This window comes from Bombus flavifrons, chromosome 11 (genome assembly GCF_040668555.2).
Source record: "Bombus flavifrons isolate JBK064 chromosome 11, iyBomFlav1_principal, whole genome shotgun sequence".
Classification (NCBI taxonomy): domain Eukaryota; kingdom Metazoa; phylum Arthropoda; class Insecta; order Hymenoptera; family Apidae; genus Bombus; species Bombus flavifrons.
Genome location: NC_138452.1, coordinates 2694273 through 2719162, shown reverse-complemented (window position 1 = coordinate 2719162; position 24890 = coordinate 2694273). Strand labels below are relative to the sequence as shown.

Sequence of the window (24890 nt, the reverse complement as noted above, 5' to 3'; positions counted from 1 at the left end):
CGCAAAGAGTCAAGAATTAAATGTAGCATTTAATTAATATGCTTTCGTTTAATTAATACCCATCTGGGTAAAGAGAGGAAAATGTTTTAATATACAGAATGATTGCATTTTTCACGTGAAGAATGCGCGAATAATTGACCGAGAATGCAGGCCTCAATTAAACTCTCGGTCTCCCGCCGGTTTAATTGCGAAATCGTAGCAACGAATTGTTACGATGATATCGTGCGTAAGTTTTCTTGTTTCTCGATTATTTTTTTACTGCTTGCATCTTAATTAACTTGCTTCCAACGCATCAAAGAGGGTGCATTCCTACGCACGATTACACGCGACACGGTTATCTTAAATTTTTATTGAAAACGGTTAAACAAAGAGAGAATAATATTTGAAAAATTTGAAAAGAATTTAATCGTGTATAGGCAATTAAATAATATATCTATTAAATAATGAGTTAACAAATTATTACAGCAATCTGTTACCTGTGATAAAATCGATTAACATGTATTCTGAAGTAGCGCATTAGAAATCGAATTTCAGAAGCTTCCATTTCTTTATTAACGGTAAAGTGTGTAAATGGGAAATTATGTGTAAAAATTATTATCAGTATACTGTATTAGTAGCTAAGTTTAGGAATAATATAGGTAGTTAGAGTAAATTTAATCTTATACATATTGCATTTCTAGACTTGATATTTCCTGTTCAAATAAATCTACTCCCTGATAATTTATTTCTGTGTAACAAGAGATTCATCTTCATTACAGTATGATGTTGATGGTCACAAAACTTTCACCTGTCTCTATTATCCTACGATTTTAAATCGTAATTATACCTGTTTGTGGTGACCAACTTTCTAAAAGGTATGTAATCCCAAAATCTTCTTCTGAATTTTTTCATAAAACCTTAAAAAGAAACGTAGGTAATATTTTTCATCGAAATAAGTTCATCGGGTGATGTATCAATTAAGTTTGTGATATGAATTGCCAAATTCAAGGGCCGTAATAAAATAATTATTTAAAGGCAAAATTATTTATTTATATATTTTTATTATTATATTATTTAATTTATTATTTATTAATAAAATAAACAAATATTTAGGGATTAATGATTAATAATAACTGTGAAACCAAATACAATTTGCAATTAAATCCAAACTTCCGAGTAGTCAATGAAAGTTTCATCAAAGCAGGAAACATTTGCTGAATCGGTAAAATTGGATTCCGTTATCCCCGCCCGGACTTCTCTCATAAAATTTTCAGAAGTTGTTTGCATAATTTTAAGACTTTATCACGCAATCCTTGTAACGGTAGTGTTCTTCGGTGAAAAGATTCCGCAAAAGGCGCGAACAGTTGGTGCGTTAATTGAATTCTCGCATCACGCGATGTTTTACGGCTGAGTGAATTATTCGAGTTATAGTGCAATAATTGAACTAAGGATTTGTAATTTATCGCCGACTATCAGGTAAGATGGCGAGCCATTTTAGTTTTTGCCCGGCATGAAATTAAGCTCACGCTCCACGAGTTTATACCCTATCGTCTCGTGACGTTTCGATTTGCGGTGACTTGATGGGCGTGTAATATCCTCGTGCATCTGAAATTCCTATTGATACTTATTCTTGTGAAGAATTCGTATACTAGAAAATTTTGTAGTGAAGAATTTCGTATCGAATTATTTTACATACTTTCGTATATCGTAGATAGAAAGCGATGGAAATATTTAACATCGAATTGCCATTAATAGTTAACATATAAAATAGCTAAAAGTACAAATTGAAGGACACGTTATATATATAATATAAATATTGAAACATTTAAGGTTCGTATCTTTCAACTCATTTAATCAATTTTAGTATAAACGCACCGAACGAATATATTAGAAGGAACCGAAAGTGAATATAGTAGGAGTCACTCGAGTCAGAATGGCCCTAAAGGAAACATGTGGAACGCACGAAGAATCGTTGAACGTCTCCAATCATCCCCGAGAATTGTCAGTAGGAATTGCGTGGATGGCATATATGTATGAACGTCTCGTGCAGTAGTTTTCAGAGCTGTCGTATGTTGCAACATGTATTGGGGTAAGGATCGTTATCGTAAATTGGATCGCATTCCGGAAATCTTGAAATAGCCGTAAAACGTCGAAACCTGTTTATAGTGATGGGTAGTTCGATGATCGAATGAGATCGAATGAGATCTTACATCGATGGAAAAATACTCGTAAATTTAGTTCATTCAGTGTATTTCGCTTTCGTTCATATATATTACAAAATGTAAAAGTTATTATGTAAGAACTATAATGGATATGTATGTATTTTTAATGTTGTAGATTTTATACGTTGTAGAATGTGAAAAATATTGAACAAATAATATTATACAGTACATCATGTACATATATATATTAGGTCGTCCTAAAAGTTTCTTGCGTTTTATAAGGAAATAATGGGATGCACAACATTTTCCGTTTTATATTATTTTATCGAATTACGTATGATTCATTTTGTTCTATCAAACTAAAGATCACAGCGTTCGACAAATTAGGTTTCATATTTGTATAAAGGTGCGTTGTTGTAAAAGACGTATCTGGAAAAGAAAGACACTTTCCGGACAACCTAATACATACAGTAGATACTCAATACATTCTGTACATAAAGATAAGAAAAAGATGTTATAAAACACACGTTATTGGAAGCATTGTTAAACAAGAAAGTCAACAGTCAGAATGTAACATAATTAGAGGTGTTCGCAAAGCCGAAAATATCAGAAATCCAATACTCGTATAATACGAGTCGTTTCGGATCCTGAAAGTATCTCGTAATTCGAGATTGTCATGATTCGAGAGTTATAAAATTATATAGCAAATTATAATACTTCATAATGAAATATTATATCTATCATGTACTTCGTTCTTATTTTTGCTCAGTATTCTAGCTTATATAATTTGAAAATTCTCAAGAATTCCAGGTCTTGACAATTCCCACTTTCTCGAGAATCCGGAAGTTCTCGGGAATTCAGACTTTCTTAAGAGTTTCGGAATTTCCGGAAATACGAGACACCTTCGGGAAATCGACCCGACCCCGGGAAAAATTCTTGATCCGATTCAACCTGATATCTTCGTGTTATCGCGTAAATCTAATCGTAATACTTCTACGACTTCAGCTATAACACCATTTTAAAATGTTCGCTATTAATTATTTATTAATTATTAATACTCTTTGAAGTTTTCGTTTATTACTCGTCGATATAACTCTTTTACAATGCTTTCAATGACATACGCTTGTATGACATTCTTTTCTTATCTTGACCTATGGAATCTACTGATAACGTTTGACTGAAAGAACTGGCTTACCCTGTATATTTCCTCACTATCGTAGATCCTCAAAATAGATCTCTTAAATATCATTTAAGCGACAGAGCGACCTTGTAACGAACCAAATGATTTAGAAATGACCTTCAGATGGCCTTAAATATCTCAAGCAACCTTGGAGTTACTGTTAAATAACCTTGGCATAATCTTCATGTGATCTTGAGTATCCTTCAAATCTTTCTTTAAATCTTAATTAAAATTAAATTCTTTAAATGTTGGAGGATGATAATTTATGCTCGTTTATTGGTGTGACTTAACGAGTTAAGTACGATGCCTTGTAGTCTCATGAGGATCACTTGAGGAGATTTACGCAGGAAATATCCTCCACGCGACTAGGTCGCGGTTGCTATCTATGGAAAGACTTTCGCCTAGAGATCCAGCAACGGTATCGAGGTAACAACATGAGAATTTAATGAAGATGAAAAACGACTTAACATATATCGAGAGTATCTCAAATCACATTCGATTATATTGGAAATCTCACGAACACTATATTTTGAAATGATATGAAAGCAAAAATTATTAATATTGTCATTATTAATACATCAAGTCATTCAAATAATTAATGTTTTATAAAATTCATTTTGATGAATTTCTAGCTTACAGCTAGAACTGACAGCTAGAACTAACTTTCTCGTCTGCATTTATACGATAATATACATAAATCATTTGAAAGTACGTCAAATATTTTGTCCAGCGATAAAATTCCTGCTGGCTAGTTATTAATTTTATCGCGATAACTTATGGTCGTAAAACGAACAAATAATTGCTGGATAGTTAGAAGATCCTTTCCATTCCCTGGGACGAACGCGCGATTAAAAGTAAGATCGCGGCGACACGTTCCACTTTCATTCGTGGCCAGTTGAAAATTCTGTCTTGCGTTGATCAACACCGTATTTTTTATAGTAATGTTAACGAGCCGCCGACCCAAATATTCTTCGAAATGAGCGCGTTTCACTTTACTGAAAACGTACCGAAATAACGTCAGAACGTGTGTATCGAATCGAAAATATCGTTAGTATGTTATGCGTCGCTGTTCGATGGTTTTTGATATCGGCTAAATAAGTTTCTGACGAAATGTTTTTGCACTTACCATCCTTCGCGAGAACAAAGATCAGCAACGAATTGAGGATGGGGAGAACCTCGTAGAAACAAAAGGCACCGCCGCGCAGTAATGAGTTTCGATTGGTTCCAGACGCCAGACGTTTTTCAACCTTTTTCAAGCAGATCCGTCTTCCAATTTTGTGAGCAGAACGAATTACATCGTTTGATCCTTTGAAATAAGAGAGATCGGCAGCCTTGAGGTCTTGATTTGACGATTCTTGTTTCGAAGGTCAATTCTTCTTCTTGACTTTTTTGTACAATTAATCACAATTAAAGTCATGACAATGAATCGACAAGTTGTAAATTATAAGTTATAGACTTCTTTCTTATAAATTTACAATTTTATATGTACAACTTCGTTCGTTCTACCATCAAACGTGTTGGCATTGTTCAAGAGAATTTATCGGAATTATTAACTTGTAATTTATGATTTGTAAAATTTCGAATTTCATATAAGAATTATTATAGAATTATTGTAGAATTATTGCATATTAATATACAATAGTATGTAATATGTAATAATATATATTACAGTAGAAGTATTGCAATAAAGCGCAAATGAGCTCTAGATAATTTGATGCTTCTTGATATCACATACAGACGGTAAGGAAAGTTAAATACAACGAAGGGATGATAGTGCAGATGAATGAAACATTTTTATATTCAAGCACGGTGTACAAATAATAAGATGACATACAGAGAATATTATATTTTTAGTAAAATGTAAAAATAAGAGTTAAATCGAATATAGCATATTACGACTTTTAAGCGTGGACAACATGTTACGAGTTTTAACTTCATATTAAAAACCAAAAAAGAGTGAGAATATAATGAAAAGAATAAATAGCTTGTACATTACAATAACGATCACTATAACAGTAACGTTATATGAATACCGGAAGTATAAAACGACTGAGAAGGAATATAATTGGTTCTCACGAAAGGAGCGAACAAGGGAAACGGGTAATTTCAGCCGTCGTGTAAATTATATTGCTATGTGGTGCTCAAATAGTCTTTCAAATGTCCAGTGAAAGTAACTTCCACTAATCTGTATCAATAACAAAAAGATATTAACCTGTATATAACCAGTAAGGATGCATGCAAAAAAGGTATTGTAGTATCACCTTTTTAGTATCACAGGTAATAAAATTTCAACTTACTCTTTACAATTCCTCCGTAGCTTCTGAGCATTTTATTCCAGGTTTGGGCAAGTTTCATTTCAAACGAGGATACAAAGTAAAAAGTTGAAATAAAGAATCATTTTAACTAGAATATTACTTCTATATTAGAAATAACATAGGAAAATAATAAGTTTATTTATATCATTTTCTTTAATTAACCCTTGAATTAAACCTCAAAGAATTAGGTGAAATATCACTCTATATTAATCTTTTTTAATATTGTACTACAGTACCGTATTTGCAATCACAGAAAGCAATGACTCTCCTACTCTTCGTCTAGAATCGAATAATAATGAAACACTTAATCTTTCATTTAAAAAGCACGTGTTGCGCAGAACACTCACTTATGATAGTCTTTAAAAATTAATATCTGCAAATAAAATAAATAACTTATATTTCAATATTAACTTCTATTTTAAATATCACACTTTGCGCACACCTAAGTCATAAACAGTATAGCCAAATTACTTTACTCTCGTCTACAATATATCTATCCACATAGAACGATATATCATTAATATAATAATTCTCCAAATATTCTATTTAGACAATATTCAAGTGAATTCGTCCAAACTAAGCCCGTTTAATTTCATCGATCCACGGCAAACCGTTTCATACTTGTTGACAAATTTTACGAACACTCTAAATCTCCCATGGAATCCGATTGAAAGCGTCGTTAACATCGCCGGGTTTCTAGTCGCGGGGTTTCGAGCGCATCGATGCGTAAATCAAGAATGAAGGGTTACAATATTCCTTTTACCACTTTAACTTGAACTCGTACGGTCGTACGCGTTCCGATACAACAAGACCTACTCTCTAGCTCAACATGCACTTGAATACATGTACGCGAATGGTTCACACGCTGGCAATAACCATTCTCTTTATCGAGTTAAGTGAGCCGCGGATCGTTTCGCGATCAATTCGTCGTCCGTTTATTTCGATTTCCACGACTGCTTTAAATACCCGCCGCACCACGATACACAGGCTATCGTTAAGTTTAACAGAGGAAACACCTCACGGCCGCGTTCCAACGATCTTTATGCGGGTTGCACGCGCCGTTTCGGAATGCAGATTCGCCACGAAGGACAATGGAAACGGCGCCAAGTATCTACCAAGCCAAGTACATCGTGACAGTTTACGCGTGCCCCTGACAGTTTCACAGTTGGATATTTATCGAGTGGAGTTAGGAGGATGCTTAAAGAGGATCGTGGGTTTACAAAACGATCGAAATTTGTTGGTTTATCGATTGTCTTCGTGTTCTGGATTGCTTGAAATGTATTTGAGAATGTTTTGAGAAAGATTTGTCAAGGTAGGGTTGATATGAAATGTAAAGTATGGTTGACGAATGAACACTAGCTAACGAAAATATTTGAACAGCTAGAAAATTTTTAGATATATATTGTACGTGTTCTGTAAAATATTTTGAAGTTTCACCGTAATCAGACACCGTAATCAGACACGAATGATCATAATTATGTTGGTAAAATTTGGAACCAATCTGGAAATATATATAGAAATTATAAAATATTGATACCATATATTTAGTACAATATCAGCATACAGCATAAACAGTTATCTTAAGCATATAATATTATTATTTTATTGTTTATTAAAGAATATAGGTCTATCTTAGGTCTATTTAATAAGGGTAAGGTAAGAATAGTTTACACCTATAGTGAACCTCTCTGCTTACTAATAAACACTGCAATAGAAACGTAATAGGTACTAAGAATCCCATAAACAGCGATAAGAGTATCCAGAAGACTCAATACCTTCTCTCGCTTCTCAAGATATCTAAAACCAGTTGCTTCATTGCAAGTTAATCACGTTCTATCTGCAATTTCGTTCTACCGAACGTTGCGTTAAACGTCGAGACGACTGCTCGTTTCTATACAGAATGTCACCAATTACAGACTACGGCGAGGGTCGTGAATATCTCATAAACTTCTTTGAATGCCTTATGTGAGAGTGACGAACGCTGATCGTGGGTTTAACTCGAAGACTCGCGCTGTTTGATTCGGAAACGCTTGGTCGCTTTCACCCTTCGATTCGTCGCAACAACGCCATTAGAAACACGAGAAAAACGAACTTGAAATACTGCAGGATTCAATATCTCGAACCAGGAAATTTATATACGCGAAAATAAAGAACAGGATGTAGACGTACTAATTTTTAATTGCTGTGATTTATTTTAATGATCGGTTGTTTGGCCATGATTTAATGAAAATTAATTTTTTGTTAATAAAATTATTTGATGTGTGTAGAAATGATTGCAATGCTTAGAATCTTTTATTTGAGTGCACGTTTTATGTAGATACGTTTTATAATAAGGTATTTATAGAAGTAAGAGTTTTATTATACCTTATTTTCTACATTCTTTGACGTTCTCCTAACACTCTGACAATTCAAACAAGATTATAAATTAATTTGTATGAATTTCAACGTATCTATACACACGATATATTTTTTATTAATATTAATAAATGAAAGATTAGAAAGTAACATAGTCTCATTTTCTATTCATTGATACTCGTATACACGTATATGAATGTTGATTCGTCCTGTACTTACGAAATTAGTGTATCGACATTGATTAAGGCATTACTCTTAACTTTCTAAAATAGTTTAGCTTTCCCAACGTGACATCGAACGATACATAGGTCGATCTTTTATCCCAGTATTTCAAAATGCAGATTGTATCTTACCCTCTTTTCTCAACTTGGACCTTATCGAGGGATTCGAAGAGAAAACATCATCAACCATCTGTTACCTGAATCATAGTTGTAGACGATGATATTTCGTTTTAATGAAAGCATCTTTCTTTCTTAATGTATAACGAGAGTCAGAAAAATATTCAGGAGAAGTAAATGAAGATTTATGTCCTTTCTATAAAACCACTTGTATTGCGCCTTTTATCATACGAAGTTACTCGTGCATGAAGACAGACAAAGTTAAGATCGCGGTAGAGATGGAACTCCGATTTACATCGAAAGTTACATGCGCGCTAATGACAGCAATCACGGAGAAAACGTCGCGCGTCACTTCCAAAGACGAATCAGACGTCATTTTTCATTCGATCACGAGAATTTAATCACAGAAGCTTGAAAATATTTCACTTTATCGTCTAGAAAAAGTAACGAAAATTAGTGAGAATATATTTTCCTGCGTCGTTTTTCATAGGAAGCATCTGTTCATAAATATTTCATTTGTGAGGTGTTCAGTTTGTAAAAGTTTCATTGGAGCAAGGAAGCTCAAATCATAATACTGAATTGTATTAATTCTACGATTGTACTCTCGTTTCTTCACAAATCTTTTAATATATCATCTCATAACGTTGCTCTATTGAAATTTCCCAATTTTGGAAAGGCTTCGAACAACCGCTACTAACAAAAAGCAAGAGAAAAAAAAGTATGGAAGTGAGCGGGACAAAATACCTAATTCCACCAACATAATTAAAATAGAAGTTCCAAATTACATTACGGCACAAGTTCCCGAAATAGGCAAAATCTCTAATTTCACCAACACAATTAAGATACAATTTTCAAATTACTTACAGTGACAATAAAACGAATTTCCAAAAAACAAAAAAAGAAAAAAGAAAAGAAAGAAAGAAAGACACAACGAAAGAAAGTAAGGAAGCAAGAGGATGAAAAGCAACAATCGCGGTGAAAACGTCACGTGCTGTCGTATCAAGGGTGATGCGGGCGACCACCACTCTGTCGGTGCTCCCCATGAGTAAAGCTGTAGGCCGAGCCGAAGAAGAGCAAAGGAGGAGATCGACTGGCCGACTTCTTCCTCCTCTCGAATACGACACGCTTATCCGGCCGTCCGGTTTTCTCGGTCATGGCTCGACGAAGGGGGAACACGCAGGACGAAGCACGCTCGTTCCTACATTATCCCCACGTGAGACCCGCCAGGCATCGGGCCACGATTCTTCTTCTCCTTTGGCATCTCTCCTTCCACCTGATGAAGACGAGGACCGTGCCCGTTCCGCGGCAGCTGTAACCAGAGGTCGGTGCGCTTCCACGAGCGCACAATTTTTCGTCCCCTGGTGGAACACGCAGCCTCCAGACGTCGTTGTTCCGTGGACGTCGATGAGAAGTGCGATTGAACTTCAAGCAACGTCGATTAATTGCTTCAGAGACTTTGTTAGGCTTGAGGAATTGTCGTCGAATCGGAGCACGTTGTTTTTGCTGAAGAACTGCCGGGTGAATGATTGAGAATCGATAGGGGAGGCTGATATCGATGTTCAGTGATTTGTTCCATTTTTCTAATTGATTACTATTAGATATTAACCGTATTGGTACTTGAAAGATAGTTTATTTAAGCGTATTTAGTATTGAAAAACAGGATTAAAATAATTGGTGGTGATAGTGAGTGTGGTACTGTGCGTTGGGAAGAAGTGAGAAGACCTTGATGAGAGATCATATGAAGGAATGATGATGACGCGTGGACTATTTTTTATCACGGTGGTAAGAAATTGAAATTTTTGTTATATTATTCATTTTGGTAGTTTTAATGGTTCCAAACACGTGTCTTGTCTTAAATGTATAAGAGCATGCCAGACAATTCTACTTTCGCCAATTTGTCGATAATTAACTAATGTCCCATGGCTTTTTAATCGCGAGTAACTTTCATGGACACGATTTCATAAATGATCCTAATATTTTAGTTATGAACATTACAAAAATGATCTAAGAAAGTTCAAATTAGTCTGAAGCATTCATGTGCAACCAAGTGTTGCCACTTGTTATTGACTTGTAATTAAGTTACTCGGAAATCAAACCGAACATACTTAGTTTTGTACAAATTTATTATTATACAAATTTTTTAAGTAGTTGTTTCATCAGTTTGCTTTTTATGTGACTTGATTGTTTTTGATTTTTGATTTTTTCTTTTTCATTGAAGTCTTCAATTTTCGAGAAAAAGTATTAAAATCCGTACATATATAATATAGTTCACACGTTAAATTTTTCAATAAAGATAAAAATGACACGTACAAAGCTATATTGTAACATCTTCGTATCGATCGACAATTAATATTTACAGAGGTAATTTATAATTACCAGAAGGCAATCTTCGAAGTAATTGTTCTTGATTAATACATACATATATATATATATATATATATATATATATATATATATATATATATATATATCACGTTTATATACGTATATAAACCGTAAGGTATCCCGTTAATTAGTTCCTAACGATGAAACACGAAACATGAAACGTCACATCACTGATATGTAACATGTTCAACCAAACATTCCTAAGTTCGTCGATAGGAACTCGAAAGAAGTTTCCGTGTTTTCGTGAAGAACGGATGACTAACATTCTGCGCCTGTGGTTCTCTTCGCGTAAAGTGGAACAACCTTTGCATGGCCTTGATCCGGTAACCTGACGGAATCAGGAAAAGTAAATAGATTCCCTTAATTGCTACGAGTTCCCTCTCACGTGCTGGCGAGTGAAAGATTTATCGACGATTACAAATATAAGATCGTTGGTAGAACGTGCAACTACTCGCGTGTTTTTTTTTTTTTATCATCAATAGAGGCAATTGTTCGTTCCTTTTATCGTATTTCATCGATCAGTTTGCTTATTCCTTCGGTTTCTCCCTTGTTGGACCCTGAGGATTAGGTTGTTCGATAGATAGTTCACCGTGCGTGCTTCGTCATCAGTTCCTCTTCGTTTCTGATTGATGAAATCACCTATCATGCGATATAATTTACGTATATTATAACACGTTAGTTATCTTTAACTGATCTTTGTAAAATTCTCGAATGAGACGATTCTTTGAAAGTTTGATTTAACAGATTAACGTACGATCTATTGACCTTCAAAGCAAAGATAAGTTGTGTAGTGTTGTAAATGGTATAGATATTAGTATATTTAAAATATGTATTTAAAACTGTATTTTACAAATTATGCACATCATTGTTCAGTAAAAGACTGAGACAGTCAAGAGAAGTAAATTTTTTCTAGAACTCAATCTCAGAAAGAAAGTTATTAATTACCTGAGCATTTTATACTGACAAATTTTTGCTCATTTATGATCCAGCTAATGGTCTCTGGCTTTTAAGGATCTGTAATAAAACATTTGTTATATGTATTGCTTATTATTACAGGAAAGCTGTTTTCTAATTGCGACCTTCTTTTTATTAAATAGTATAACTTCATTATTAATATCCTATTATTCTATTATGTAAAATATTGACACTATTTTTGAAAATGTTAGATTGTAATATATATATACAAATAAAGATAAAAGTAGAACAATTTATGTTGTAATCAAATAATTCATTATCGAAGTTAATTTTTGCAGGCATCTTGAAATCAAAGAGTTTCTTAAATACATCGTTATTTGAACAAACCAACGATGTGATTACGGTATTACCTGATTTGTGAAAGATCCTTCTTTATCTTTAAAATTACAAGTAATTCCTTTGAACCATAGTTATAATTACGTATTAAATTTCACTGAACAGATTTTTTGATTTGATACGTCGGAATAAATCGATGATATCGGCGTACCGGCTTATAATTTGCAACAAGTGTATATCTTCTTAGGACGATAAGCACGGTGAAAGTTCTCGATAATAATCTAAGGTGAAATGTTTTACCTTATGAAATGTTTCATGAAAGTTTTGTAACTCGAGGAATTTAACCACGTCGATATTCGTAACGAGAAAGAAAAAACATCGTGTACGAAGGAAATGTTATAAAAAGAACCTGCTACATGTATTGGTAGAAAGCCTGTCGTATTGTTGTATTTTTTTCCATTCACACGAGAGGTATTAACGTTTCAAGCATTTAAATGAAGCTCCTTCAAAATTTGTGACTCATTATAATATAATATGGTATTCGAAAGTTGTTGATTTCTCAGCTAATTACAGGCAAACGGAATTCACAAGCGCCGATTGTGGATTTTTATGAAAATTTACATTTTTAAAAAGAATAGATTTTATATCAAAGTAATTACATTCGACGTACATCAACGTCGACATTCGATGTTTTGAGAAAATGTAAATGAATTAATTACTCATCCCAATACGATATAATATTGCAGAAATACGATATTTAGTCCTCCATTCGGAAGACTACGAAGAAGTAAAAAGGAAGATCACCAGAAATCGATACTAATCGAGTAACAAAACACCAGGAAACGTTACACGTGTTTCAAACAAATAATCGTACAACAATGTTACAAAATATCCTGAAAAATCGTACGTTATTGGCTAAGAATTGATGAACACTCGCGATATGAAAAGAAAAAAGGATCACACAGTGAAATCGTAGCTCTTCCTTCTGCTGAGCATCATGGTTACTAGGTCAGCGCTCATTGCAAACAGCAGAGGATATGTTGGAATTTCCACGTTTATGGTTATTTCACGTCGCATAATACTGTCGAGTCTCCACACGTGTTGTTACATCGACCATTTCCTGCAATGGCAACATTAACACAAACACTTCGTATTCGCATTTCTCTTATCTTTCTATGTCGGAAGTCTCGAACACATTGTGATCCGTGTTAGAACTATAGGAACTCGAAAAACGTCCCATAGGGATGGAACAATGGGAATAATAATTTATTGAAACGATAACAATGCGATAACAGTGTTGTAACTGGTAAGGGTGGCGTTAGTGGAAACTGAGATACACAGTCCAAGGATATCGTTAAGACGTGTGACAGAATGTCGCCTTTGGCTATGCTAAACTCGACGTCAGACAGATCACTAACTAGCCAGTTACAGCTTTCTGAGCTACGAGACCACCCATGATACGATAGCATTTAACTTAATTTGATAAGAAAAAATCAACTGTACAGCTGTCGTTAATAATTATTTTGTGAAGTCAAATTGTACTTAGCAATGTTTAATAACAATTAGCATAAAGTTAGTGGTTAAATAATGTAGAATAAACTGGAATGAGTTTAATAAATAATTTGTATGAACAAGGATGGAAATGCATATATACATATTTGAAATACAATAGAACTGAATCGCACTTAATAATTTATTATATGTATTTTACACAAATTATTAAATATTTTGAAAAATTGTCTATGTAGCAAAATTTGCCATTAAAAATTCACGACTCTTGTCCAAACCATTTTTGTTTGTATTCAGAAACTGATTTTACCCCTTAGAAAAAAACAATATGTGTCCAATATCTTTCTAGGAATTATCTCATGTAAATTTCATTAAAATTGACGTGTTACACTTAAGTGATATATCCTGTTAGACGGCTCAAAGTAAGAGCGGGAGATTATTAAATTCTCAGAAATATACCGACTCCACTCAAACAATCGTAGATCCATTTTAGGCTAGATCTTGTCGATTTTGTCCCCAATTTAGGAAACCCTAAGATAGAAACACTGAAATATAGAACAAGATCATGGCGCTTCGATATCATTAAGAAATTCATATTTTAGAAAGTACCCTTCTGTTCAAGATCCTGCATCGGGGTGAAAGTTACACAACCATTCATTTAAATTGAAACAGAGAAACCAGGTAAACGTAATAAATGAATTCATTATCTTGACCACTACGCTCGTCATCGATCGCATGATTTACATTTTACTCGATCCAACTACGGCGCGTGAACGCTATTCAATAGAAACTTTCGTTCAATCTCCCAATCGCAGAAAAATCCGTGCATGCGGCTGCACACACCGGCAGTTGCGTTTGCTTGAAACTAATCATGGATGCGGAACAACGTGACTTTCACCCGCGAATTGCGAGCGTGTTGTATCTATGTGCATTTTTTATCATTTCCTAGACTGGCGTCGTCCGGAGAAAAAATCACATAATTTCACCGGACCGACACGTGGTCCGTGTCGTTAAATCCACTCGGTCGTGTTTTCACGACGATTTCACGACGCGTTACGCGCCGTCACTTTACAACGCCACTTCCGCTGCAACGTAAACGAAATTAACGTTTCTCTATGGCTCGCGCTTCCACCACGCGCCAAAGATTTCTTCCGTGATATCCAGACCCACAGAAACGAGAAGCTCGCCCGTACAACGTTTCCCTAGCGATCAATTCCCGCAATCATAATAGAAGAATTGTGCTATTGTATCCGCCGGGAAATCCTATCGTTGTTACGATTATGAAAGGGAAAGGATTTGTTTCGAATATAAGATCGTCTAAGCGATAAACTGTACTGTCTCAGCGAGAAACAAAAAAAAAAAAAAAAGAAAAAACGGAAGACGGTATACGTGTTCCTGAAAGGAGTAATGTCTGCTTGCATAGTCTAAGAATTTATTGAATTATAATTGTTTAATTAAAGGAAGAGGAAGTTTCCATGGAAAATACAAATTTGAACAATATAGAATTTATTAGATCTATAGAAGAGGAACATTCTACAGAGAATATGAAATTTGTTGAATTAAATTTATTTATAGTAAATTAAATAGAAATATGTATACGTGGTTTCAAAGGGGGAATGTCTGCTTTCGTTGTTTAAAAGAATTTATTGAATCATAATTATTTAGATAATGTAAAATGAAGTTTCTATAGAAGGTGCACAATTCCTTGAAATAATTTATTGAAATAAAGAGAAGAATTTATGGACAATGTAGAAGTCGTTGAATTAAATCTATTTAAATAGAATGGAAGTCAATGAACGTGTTCCTGGACGATGATTTTCTGTTTTGTCTATTTAACAGAATCTGGCGAATCACAATTATTTGGATAAAGGAAGAGGATCGTTCTTATATAAAATATAGAATTTATTAAATTAAGTTTAATATTTTGTGTGGAAACGAAGAAGGGAGAATTAATTAGATATTCGAAGATGACAATAAGTCATTGATAATTCGATAGCTAGCTCAAGATATCGAATTTTACATCGAATCAAGGAATTATTATTAACAGGACTTATTTGCCTACCTGTTGTATGAGTATCCGATATTCTCGTAAGGACTATTAATATGGACATTTCTACTAACTGTGGTTTAGTATTTCGATTAATATTCATATGTGTGAATATCTGTGGAGTAAATTGGTCGGTGAATGGCAGTAATCAAACTAATTGAAACTGTACATTTATTGTACAGACATCTGCGTGACATTTTAAAATGTAACTTTAGAATACCATGAATTAAAAAAGAAATATAACAGGAATTAGTAGGTTTAAATCTTTCTTTAAAATATTTCCAATCTAAATGTAGCTCCTAGTACGTTTAAACTTTCTTTCAAAGCACTTTCTTTTCTCAAACTTCTTCTTTTAAAACTTACAAAAATTTTTAGAACGTTATTTCTTCTCTCCTTGGAAACTTTCTGCATCTACGAACGAAAGCGAATTCGAGGTCGAATTATAGAAAATACGTTTTACCTTACAAAGTGAAAATATGATTAATAGTTGAAGAAGATTCGTCGAGAATAAATGAAGAATAAGCGTGTCTGAGCTGAGATCTCGCTGACCCAGAATTTTCGGCGGTAATAATAAGTTTACGCGAATACACGGGGTTCGTTTCACTCTCTAGGCAGTCGTGCTACTGTCCTCGATCGACGTCAGCGTTGAGAAGGATTTGAAAGACGACGTGGATCTCAACGATCGTAAAGAAAACAACGAGACGACGGTCACGTCCATCAAGATCAACGACGTAGCATTCAAGAACAGGACAGATAAATTACGGGAGAGTGTGAGTGAAAGAAGTTTCTATTTACTTAAATAACGCTTACACGCCGTGTTAGTCGGGTTAACTGCTGTTAATTTAACGAGCTAAACATATCGTTAACGTATTAGCGTTGATGAGAACACGAAAACAGACCTGCATGAAACACACCTTGCAGTATGTACACATCCGTATGTGATTCGGAAAAACTATACTTTGACAATTATAGTCTTCTTTGGAATTTATTAAGAAATACATTACATTCTGTAAATTGCTTCTGTCATGTAAAGTTATAAATGTATTATAGTTGCTTTTCGAGGCATTCTTCCTTTTCTTGGTTTGCCGATTTACAAAATTTTTAGAGAAACTGGAAAGCAATATTAGAATGTGTCAAGCATGAGCTATTCAGAAGCCACATTGATCAACGTGGAAAAATTTCAAAATGGAAAGTAGTCCTGTATTTGGGTAGTTGATCAATTTGATTTGTGAAAGTTGCATATTTTTTGTAAAGGTCAATCACGATTATTTTCTCATTTATTATAATTCTCAACAGCAACTGGAAAAAGTTCGTGCACTATTGAGTAATGGAAGTCGACAAAATGCCAGCAGGGAACTCATGCTACCGAAAAGCGCGGACATCGCGAAGGTCATATCCGATGACCCCACTGGTGATGAGGAAGGATTGGAAGAATTGCCTGAGGTAAGCGATAAAAAGAACAAATTATGCTATTCTGTTGCCAATTATTTAATATTTTGATGGTATAAATATATTTTATATAAATTATTCGTTTAACACCATTACGTCTGTTAAATCATTTTGTATTCAGACGTTTCTCTCTATTGTTGCAAAATTTCTTAGATTTATAGAAAATATTCAAGATTTGTTTTATTCTTAATATACATGATTTTTCGTTTGTATATGTTAAATTTATTTCTTCAAACATTAAGTATCCCTTTGTTTGTTGAAAAAAGAACGAAATGGGGAAAAGAATAAGGGATATGAAAAAATAACCATCTAAGAAAAAACTAACGCGAGTGACTCAAAAAAGAATAGTATCACTTAATAGAATTATAAAGGATTGTCAGCTCATCCTCGATACCTTTTTTGTATTGTAAAGTTGACCTTGTTCCGATCGAGGATGACGTCGCGTCGCGATGATTGCAAAGCTTACTTCTATTGGCAATCACTTTTATGTATTTATTCATCCTGGCAAGTTTCTATACCTAATATAGGAAAGTAAATTATCCTGCATAACCCGTAAATACCAAATAGCAGGCATCGATTTAACTTCAATCACTTTTATGGTTGTACAAGGTTCGACGAACGCTAAAGAAGCAACTTCTGAATCGCTTTGCATTTCCCAGTAAATACGATGTTCTGAGCCCAATATTATTGTATTCAAATGAAAGATTGATGGCTCTTTACCTCGTTACAAGAAAAATTCCTAGAAAGTCATACTTGGAACTCCTTTCTATCGTAAATCATATCGAAATGTACAATTTTGTCACATGTGGCCGCTATTCCGTGCAATTATTGTATTTTCGGACTTCAACTTTCTGTTTGTAACATTACGCGCAAAGATCTGTGTAAAACAGGTTTGTTAATACTGGGATTTCTAAAATGATATCCTTTCTTTCTTTAAACAGTGTCATTTATACAATATGCATAAATTTTTGAAAAAATCTTCTATAAATCTTTAAAAATATATAAATCTAAATTGAAAGGTTAAAACATAAAAACTTGAAACGTGATAATTTCCAAGAAAATGCTTTTCTTTTTGATGACAACATATATTTTTTCCGCGATTACTTTCACGAGTTTCTAATTGGTGTGTTTATTATATTACCAGTAGTAATTTTTATAGGATCTCGGGCAAAGCTATGTATGTAAATTTCTCAAAGGATGCCGCGAAACCTTCCTTACTGAATACTAATTAGCAACCAGGCTAAAATGGCTAACGGACGTTCGAGGAACATATATTGTTAATTATGTGTAATTAAGATTTCTCGACCGATAAATAGAATTTTCTAAAAGAATACATGTTCGTTTACTTCTGACGAGATAAAGAAATAGCTTAAATAGCCTGTATCAGAGTTCACTGATTATGATAAGTTTTCTTTTTCTCTTTTTATTACAGCCACAAGAATTGAGGATTATAAGACCCAACCTGCGGAAACGACCTGGTTATCGACCTCCTCCAAGAAGACCAACTTCTCTAAATCGAAGAAATGTCTATGCAGGTTATTTTTCATACTTTTATTCTATATTTAGTCTTAACAAATTTCGGACAGGATATTGCATGAAATTTTTTGTTTAATACGTTCCATATTACGTAATAGACTGTGTATATTTATGTAAATTTACTTTGTTTCGGTTACTAAATATTATAATTAGACAATGTTCGAGCGTTTATTGAGAATTTAAAAATGCAGAATGCACAGAATACGTATATAAAATATTTATAGTACTTGTTACAATATTTAAGAAAGAAACAAGTCTCTTTGGTTCTGTTTCTTCTCAGCTCGCAAAAATATAAATCTGTATTTCTTGTGTATTTACGGGAAATTTGAAGATGTAAAAATAAACATAATATACAAAAATATATAAAATAGCTACAATATAACTTCATAGTATAGTTTCATTTCTTTTCTATTCGTAAAAATATGAATTTACATAAACATTCTGAATCTAATTTTAATGAATGTCTTATCTTGTGTATGTTACCATAAATGCATAGAAATTTTCAGTCTATCAATCATATAACAAAATCGATCTATAATAATTACTTTTCAGATCTATCGAGAACACCACTAATAAGACCACCCAGACGACCCACAGAAGTAAAACGAGATCCAACAGAGAAAGAATGTACTTTCTTCACGAAGACAGTTTGTCTCGAAGTAGCTGATTACCCACAGTAAGTTTCATGTATTACTATTTTTCTTCTCTTTTTTCCTCTCTTCCCTCCAACAAGTTGCAACAATTACGCAACTATTCAGTGTCTCGCATTTAAATTAAACTTTCTCTGATGAACAGGGATTAACGTTAATTAAAACGTCGTTTCACGATAGTAAAGACAATTCGCAGGCTCGTTTAACTAAAAGAAAGTGCGCTCGCTTTTCTACGATTCCACGTTCGAATTGTTCATTGCGCAATGCTTATTTGACCTCTGTTTTCTCATAACCATAACCATAAGTTTTTTTTTAATTAGGAATTATGGGTATCCAGATAGGGAAGGAAGTCGTGGAAGCAATTGTCAAAACTTTCGTTTCCTTTCTTCCATTTGTTCTCATGATTTCGTTGAATTGTGAGAAAGTTGTTACGAATTAAATTAGAAGAAGAATAATCCTCATTGAATTTATTATTATGTTTATTATTACGTGGATTTAAATAGGATGAAATTTTCTTAGCGAGGCGATTACGAGGAGTTTGAGAGGCAACAAGGAGATGGTCGCTGCATTGTTGACTGATTACAAGTCGCAAGATTTTGACGAATCTGCCGAAAGTCTTCCGATTGCATTGCCCCTGGAAAATAAATATGAGAATCGATACGAGAGTAATGAAATTAGGAGGTGAGACTCATAGACTTATAATAATTATTAATTTTTCAATTGGGGAAGACGAATTAATTTGTCATTTGAATATAACAATTCTTTCATTTATGGATCTCAACTTTTACTCGTTGTTTTTTATCAAATTTTATTCAAAATAACTTATATCAGATTTATACTGTATAACTAAAATTTATCTAACTAGAATTTGTCTTTGTTAACTCGAAATTCTATAATTATAGGAATTTCTGGTTAAGAAATGAGCCGAGTAAAAGGTTTAGTTCTATTGTGCTCCTGTTGAATGGCAACTGGGGCTAAGAGCAATGCTTTGTAGCAACGCGTGGTATCATGATACAGGATTATATACATTTTACACTGAATCATAATATCTATCGAAGTTTTCTTTTTATAAATCACAATCATTTTTCCTGTAAGATTACTTTCTATTCTATTAAATTAATTTTCATATCAATTTATCTTAGAAGATCCGATGCAAGTTCATCATTTGAAAATGTCGAAGAAGGTTTCACGTGTCCATCCGTCATCAAATATGCACGACCACAACTAGCTAGAGCCGCTTCCGGTATTTGGAAATACATAATAAACACCGGTGAACACACGCAAACTCTACGAATGGAGAAATGCTCGTAAGTAAAAGACAATCGCAATTAATTCGCATCAAGCGTTACATAAAATCAGCAATCTACCAGAACGTACCTTCTACTTTACGCTCAAGATTGTCTTTTAGCCACGGTTAAAGCTGAGATTTCCTGCTCGGTTTAAAAGGCAATTCCGTTTACCTCGGTCGTTCGTTCCAATGATTTATTTTTGTAGTTGAATGCAACTGATTCGGTTAACACTTTCTCAGTAAAATTTAGCGGAGGATCTTCTCTCGCGATAGAAATCGAAATTCGATACTTTGTTACAAATCAGTGAGCAAAATATCTTCTTTGTGGTATTGAAGCTGAATATTCCTTGAAAATAAGAGAATGATACTTTACCACGTTAACAAGGCAAATTGAAATACTACAGAAGAAAATTTCCAGGAAAAAATTATTCGAAATTTCTTACCATTGAACACTCTGACGTTAAATTTCGCTTTCAGAAACCCCCAATCGAGCTGCTCTTTCATATCAGAGAACTATCGATCTTCTTGCATGCAAGTGTACAATTACCATAGACTTTTAACCTGGGATAATAAATTGGGTCTTCACATGGATATTTTCAAAGTTCCATCTTGCTGTAGTTGCCATGTGCACGGTTACGCTGATATTTTTCCACCTCATCAAAAGGACCCATCACTCAGAATTAAAGAATCGTTTCCTGGATCTGACTTCGCCACCAGCGATCAAAAAGATGACTTTGAAGAGTCTCCGAAATTAAATTATTTAAACAAGTTCCCTTTCGATTCATCTCTTGGTATGTAAATTGATCAAAGATATAACATTCTTTTTATTTATCGTGAAAGAATTTGAAAGATAAAACCAGGTGAAAATGTGGAACAAATTTCTAAAACCTTGCAGGTTCAAGCAATAAAAAGCCTACAGTAGAAACTACCCCTAATAGGCCACCGTTTATTCTACCTGTAAGAACAAGACCAAAGAAACCTTCGTCTACAAGTTCAAGGCCATTCGATAAATTGCCTCAGCAACACGCACCGAATACTAGAGCACCAGGATATACTGGACCATTACTGAAAGGTTCTAGACCAAGTAGACCCAATAGACCACCATATAGAAGAGAATCCACGTCTCATGTTGAGGAACAAACCGAGACTGTGAACAGTACGATTTTAAATAGGTAATCATCAATGACCTTACGTATCATGACATAAAGTCAGGAATCTTACGTTTTAAATTAAAAAATCTGAAATTTGAAATTAAATTTGAATCATTTAAAGTTTAAATTTTTTAATCTGGAATTTTGAATTATTTAAAATGTAAAAATCCGAAATTTGCAATTTTTTACTACTTAGAAGTAATGAAAATTTAAATTTTAAATATTGCATTAAATATGAAAAATCTAGAATTGAATTTAAATGAACTTTTTATTTAAATTTAAGGATGTAAAACCTATAGATGGTTGGGCATTGAATTAAATAAATTTGGAATTACACAGATACAGTCAACCATACGATTTGCAAATGGACGCAACGTCAAGGCTACAAAATGGTGGTTTCGACGACGAGTACCAAGAACCGCAGAGGCGAATCAATTATAATTACCACCCGATTATCGACTTTTTCAGACCAGAAGCAATGATGTTACAATCGTCTGAAGATTCTTCGACATCGGACCAAAACGATTCCAATTCGTGGAAACCTTTGATTGCATCTTGAGCGTAATTTTGCTTCTTTTCGGAGTACCTGATCGTTTTTTTCTTTTGTAAGAAATTAAAATTGTCGGATGTTCATCGTGTTTTAACGTTAATCAACCTTGCAAAAACGAAAGTATTATATATATAATAAATATATACGTCGAAAGTAGATACTACAATTCGACTTATTGTTAGTTTCATAGTTTATTTTCTGTACTCGCTCGTATTCGTTGGTGTCCTCCAATTTCGATTAATAAATCGTTTTTATGATGCGTTACGTGAAACATGATTCATCATGACAAAAATATGACATTTAAGAAATAAAAATGTCGAATACAATTGTAATATGTGATTCATCCTTTGAGTTTATATTTTATGATCATATATAGAAAAATAAATTAAAGGGAGGGTACTGACGCAATACTTACGATTAGTATAATGGTAGTAAATGTTTAACGCCTATAGGAGTATTATAATCATACAGTTGGGCAGGTGCAATTGCAAATACGTTGCAGCGTCGCGCGAACTTTTATATATTTATTATTCTGTACGTGTATTATTTATAAATCATCGTTAATATAATGTCTATTATAAAATATCGCTAGTTGGATATATGTGTTTCGCGAATCATTAAATAAATAATGCAACAGCGACTCGATGATAGTTTCTTGTTCTTAATATTGCACATTCTCTACTAACAAAGATTGCACGCTGTTTCTAAACAGTTCCATTTCTTATTCCACATTTCTCAACTCTTCAATTGTCTTACTAAATAGCTACTTGTCAATCGAATCGTTACTACTTCATAATCGTGAACCATTAAACTGGCATATTCATCAATACAGTATGATACATAAGCATTTGAAATTAAAGAGAAATATGAATATCGTATTTTTAAATTCATCAAATTTACGCCAAACTGTAGAAATACTTTTTAACACGTTATATATATATATATATATATATATATATATATATATTCATATTATATAAATATAATAAAATATGTAAACAACATAATATAGACACAGTTTCTGTTATATTTGATAATATTTTGTTAGTGAACTCTTGAATAAAAATTTTGAGATTAAATTAAGTAATCTTTTGCAATAATATTTAACAATATTCAAGCTGAAATACATTAAAAATATGTAATATAATAATCAGAGATATGAATCCTCCATTTCTATTGTATTTCATGGATCTTTCACGACACATAGGGAATACGAAACCATTCTATTATCCAAACTTCCTGTCGACTTATCCATTACGATAGCGTTAACGCGGCATAAGCTGCGGCTGACTATCCACAGTCAAGAGCACCGAGCGTTTTGCTTAGCTCACTCGTGTGTAAATCGTTTGTTTCGCTTGCCAAGTTTCTGGCGAGGCAATTACACTGAGCCTTTCCGCGTCGAGCCGCGAAGCGTGTCGCCCGAGCCACAGTTTTCTTCGCATCGCTACCTCCGGATGAAACATTATCGAGAGCCGCTAATTCTAGAAACGCTGCCGAAGCTAGAATCAAAGATCCACTCCTTTCCCATGGCTTGTAGGTTCCACCGAATCATCTTTAATCTTTATTATTAAAGGAGCGAATCAAAATAAACAAATCGAACTTCTCATATTTCGTATAATTTTCATAACAAAAATCTAATCGTATTTTTGTAACGTTACAGAATATCTTAAAACGTTACAAATTCTTTTTGTTTGCTAGAATGAGAACAAGATTCGGATATTAAAATTTGATGGTCGTAACAAAATTACAAAACCCTTGTCAATCTTTGTCTTCTACGGAGAAAGCCAAACATATGTCAAGATATACATCGTATTGCTGTGAATCTAGCGTCTGACTGATAGAATGCATTCTTATCTAAAAAAATTGGAAAATTTAACATTGTTCTCTATATGAGCTCCTCAATTACTAATATAACTTTAAAAATTTCAGAATTAAATCCTTGGAATTTGAATCTCGAAGAATGATCTGTAACCTCCAAAGATTAATAAATACATCAACGTTGACGTTCGATGGAGTTCAAGATTTCGCGTAATAATCGCTGGGAACAATTTATTCAACGGCTCTACGGATATCAATCACTGAATTAAATTAAATGAGGCTGTCCCATTAAACGAATACTATTGCGTGATGGATAATTACGTTTTCTCATGTACCGTTTTAAGATTGCAGTTATTATATTGAAACTGAGGAGTAACGGGTAGTATGTCTTTAGCACGACGATCTTCTAACACGAAGAAACGAAACATCTGAATGCAATTTATTATATATATAGTTATACAATGACTTGTAAAGAAATTTCAAACAAATAGAACTCTTAGAAAGAAATCTCTAATTTTATATATTTTATATACTATATAACTATATATATTTGCATTATGCAATATTGCATGCATTATATATATAGTTATACAATTTCAAACAAGAAATTTCAAACAAATAGAATTCTCAGAAAGGAATTTCTAACTAATTTTCATAATTCTTCTCGTTCTTTGCAGTTTGATCTCAGCTTCGAAAGTCTCTGAAAAAGTGAAATAAAGCGTGTCGTGTGATCGAGGTAGAAGGAGCAAGAATTTAGAACAAATTAGCGAATCCGCAGAAAGTGGTTCAGTAAAAAGCGTTGATGCAATTAATGCGTCGTGCGCGAGCTAGGCTGATCACAGATTTCTTTATTCCCTTTCCAATGAAACGATCCACCGAGGGGCTCAATCGAGAGTGACAGAACCGTTCTGTGTTCGGCACTGCACG

At 33.6% G+C, this 24890-nt stretch overlaps 1 protein-coding gene across 1 annotated transcript; it reads left to right on the top strand.

The window, feature by feature from the left end:
• The first annotated feature begins 10078 nt into the window (after window positions 1-10078).
• Window positions 10079-22154, top strand: NT1 (Neurotrophin 1). Its single transcript, XM_069124114.1, is given in 10 exon segments — window positions 10079-10111; window positions 16133-16291; window positions 16818-16964; window positions 18403-18505; window positions 19059-19182; window positions 19676-19837; window positions 20299-20463; window positions 20922-21227; window positions 21320-21616; window positions 21935-22154. Coding segments are annotated over 10 exon segments (1716 nt in total).
• The last annotated feature ends 2736 nt before the right edge of the window (window positions 22155-24890 follow it).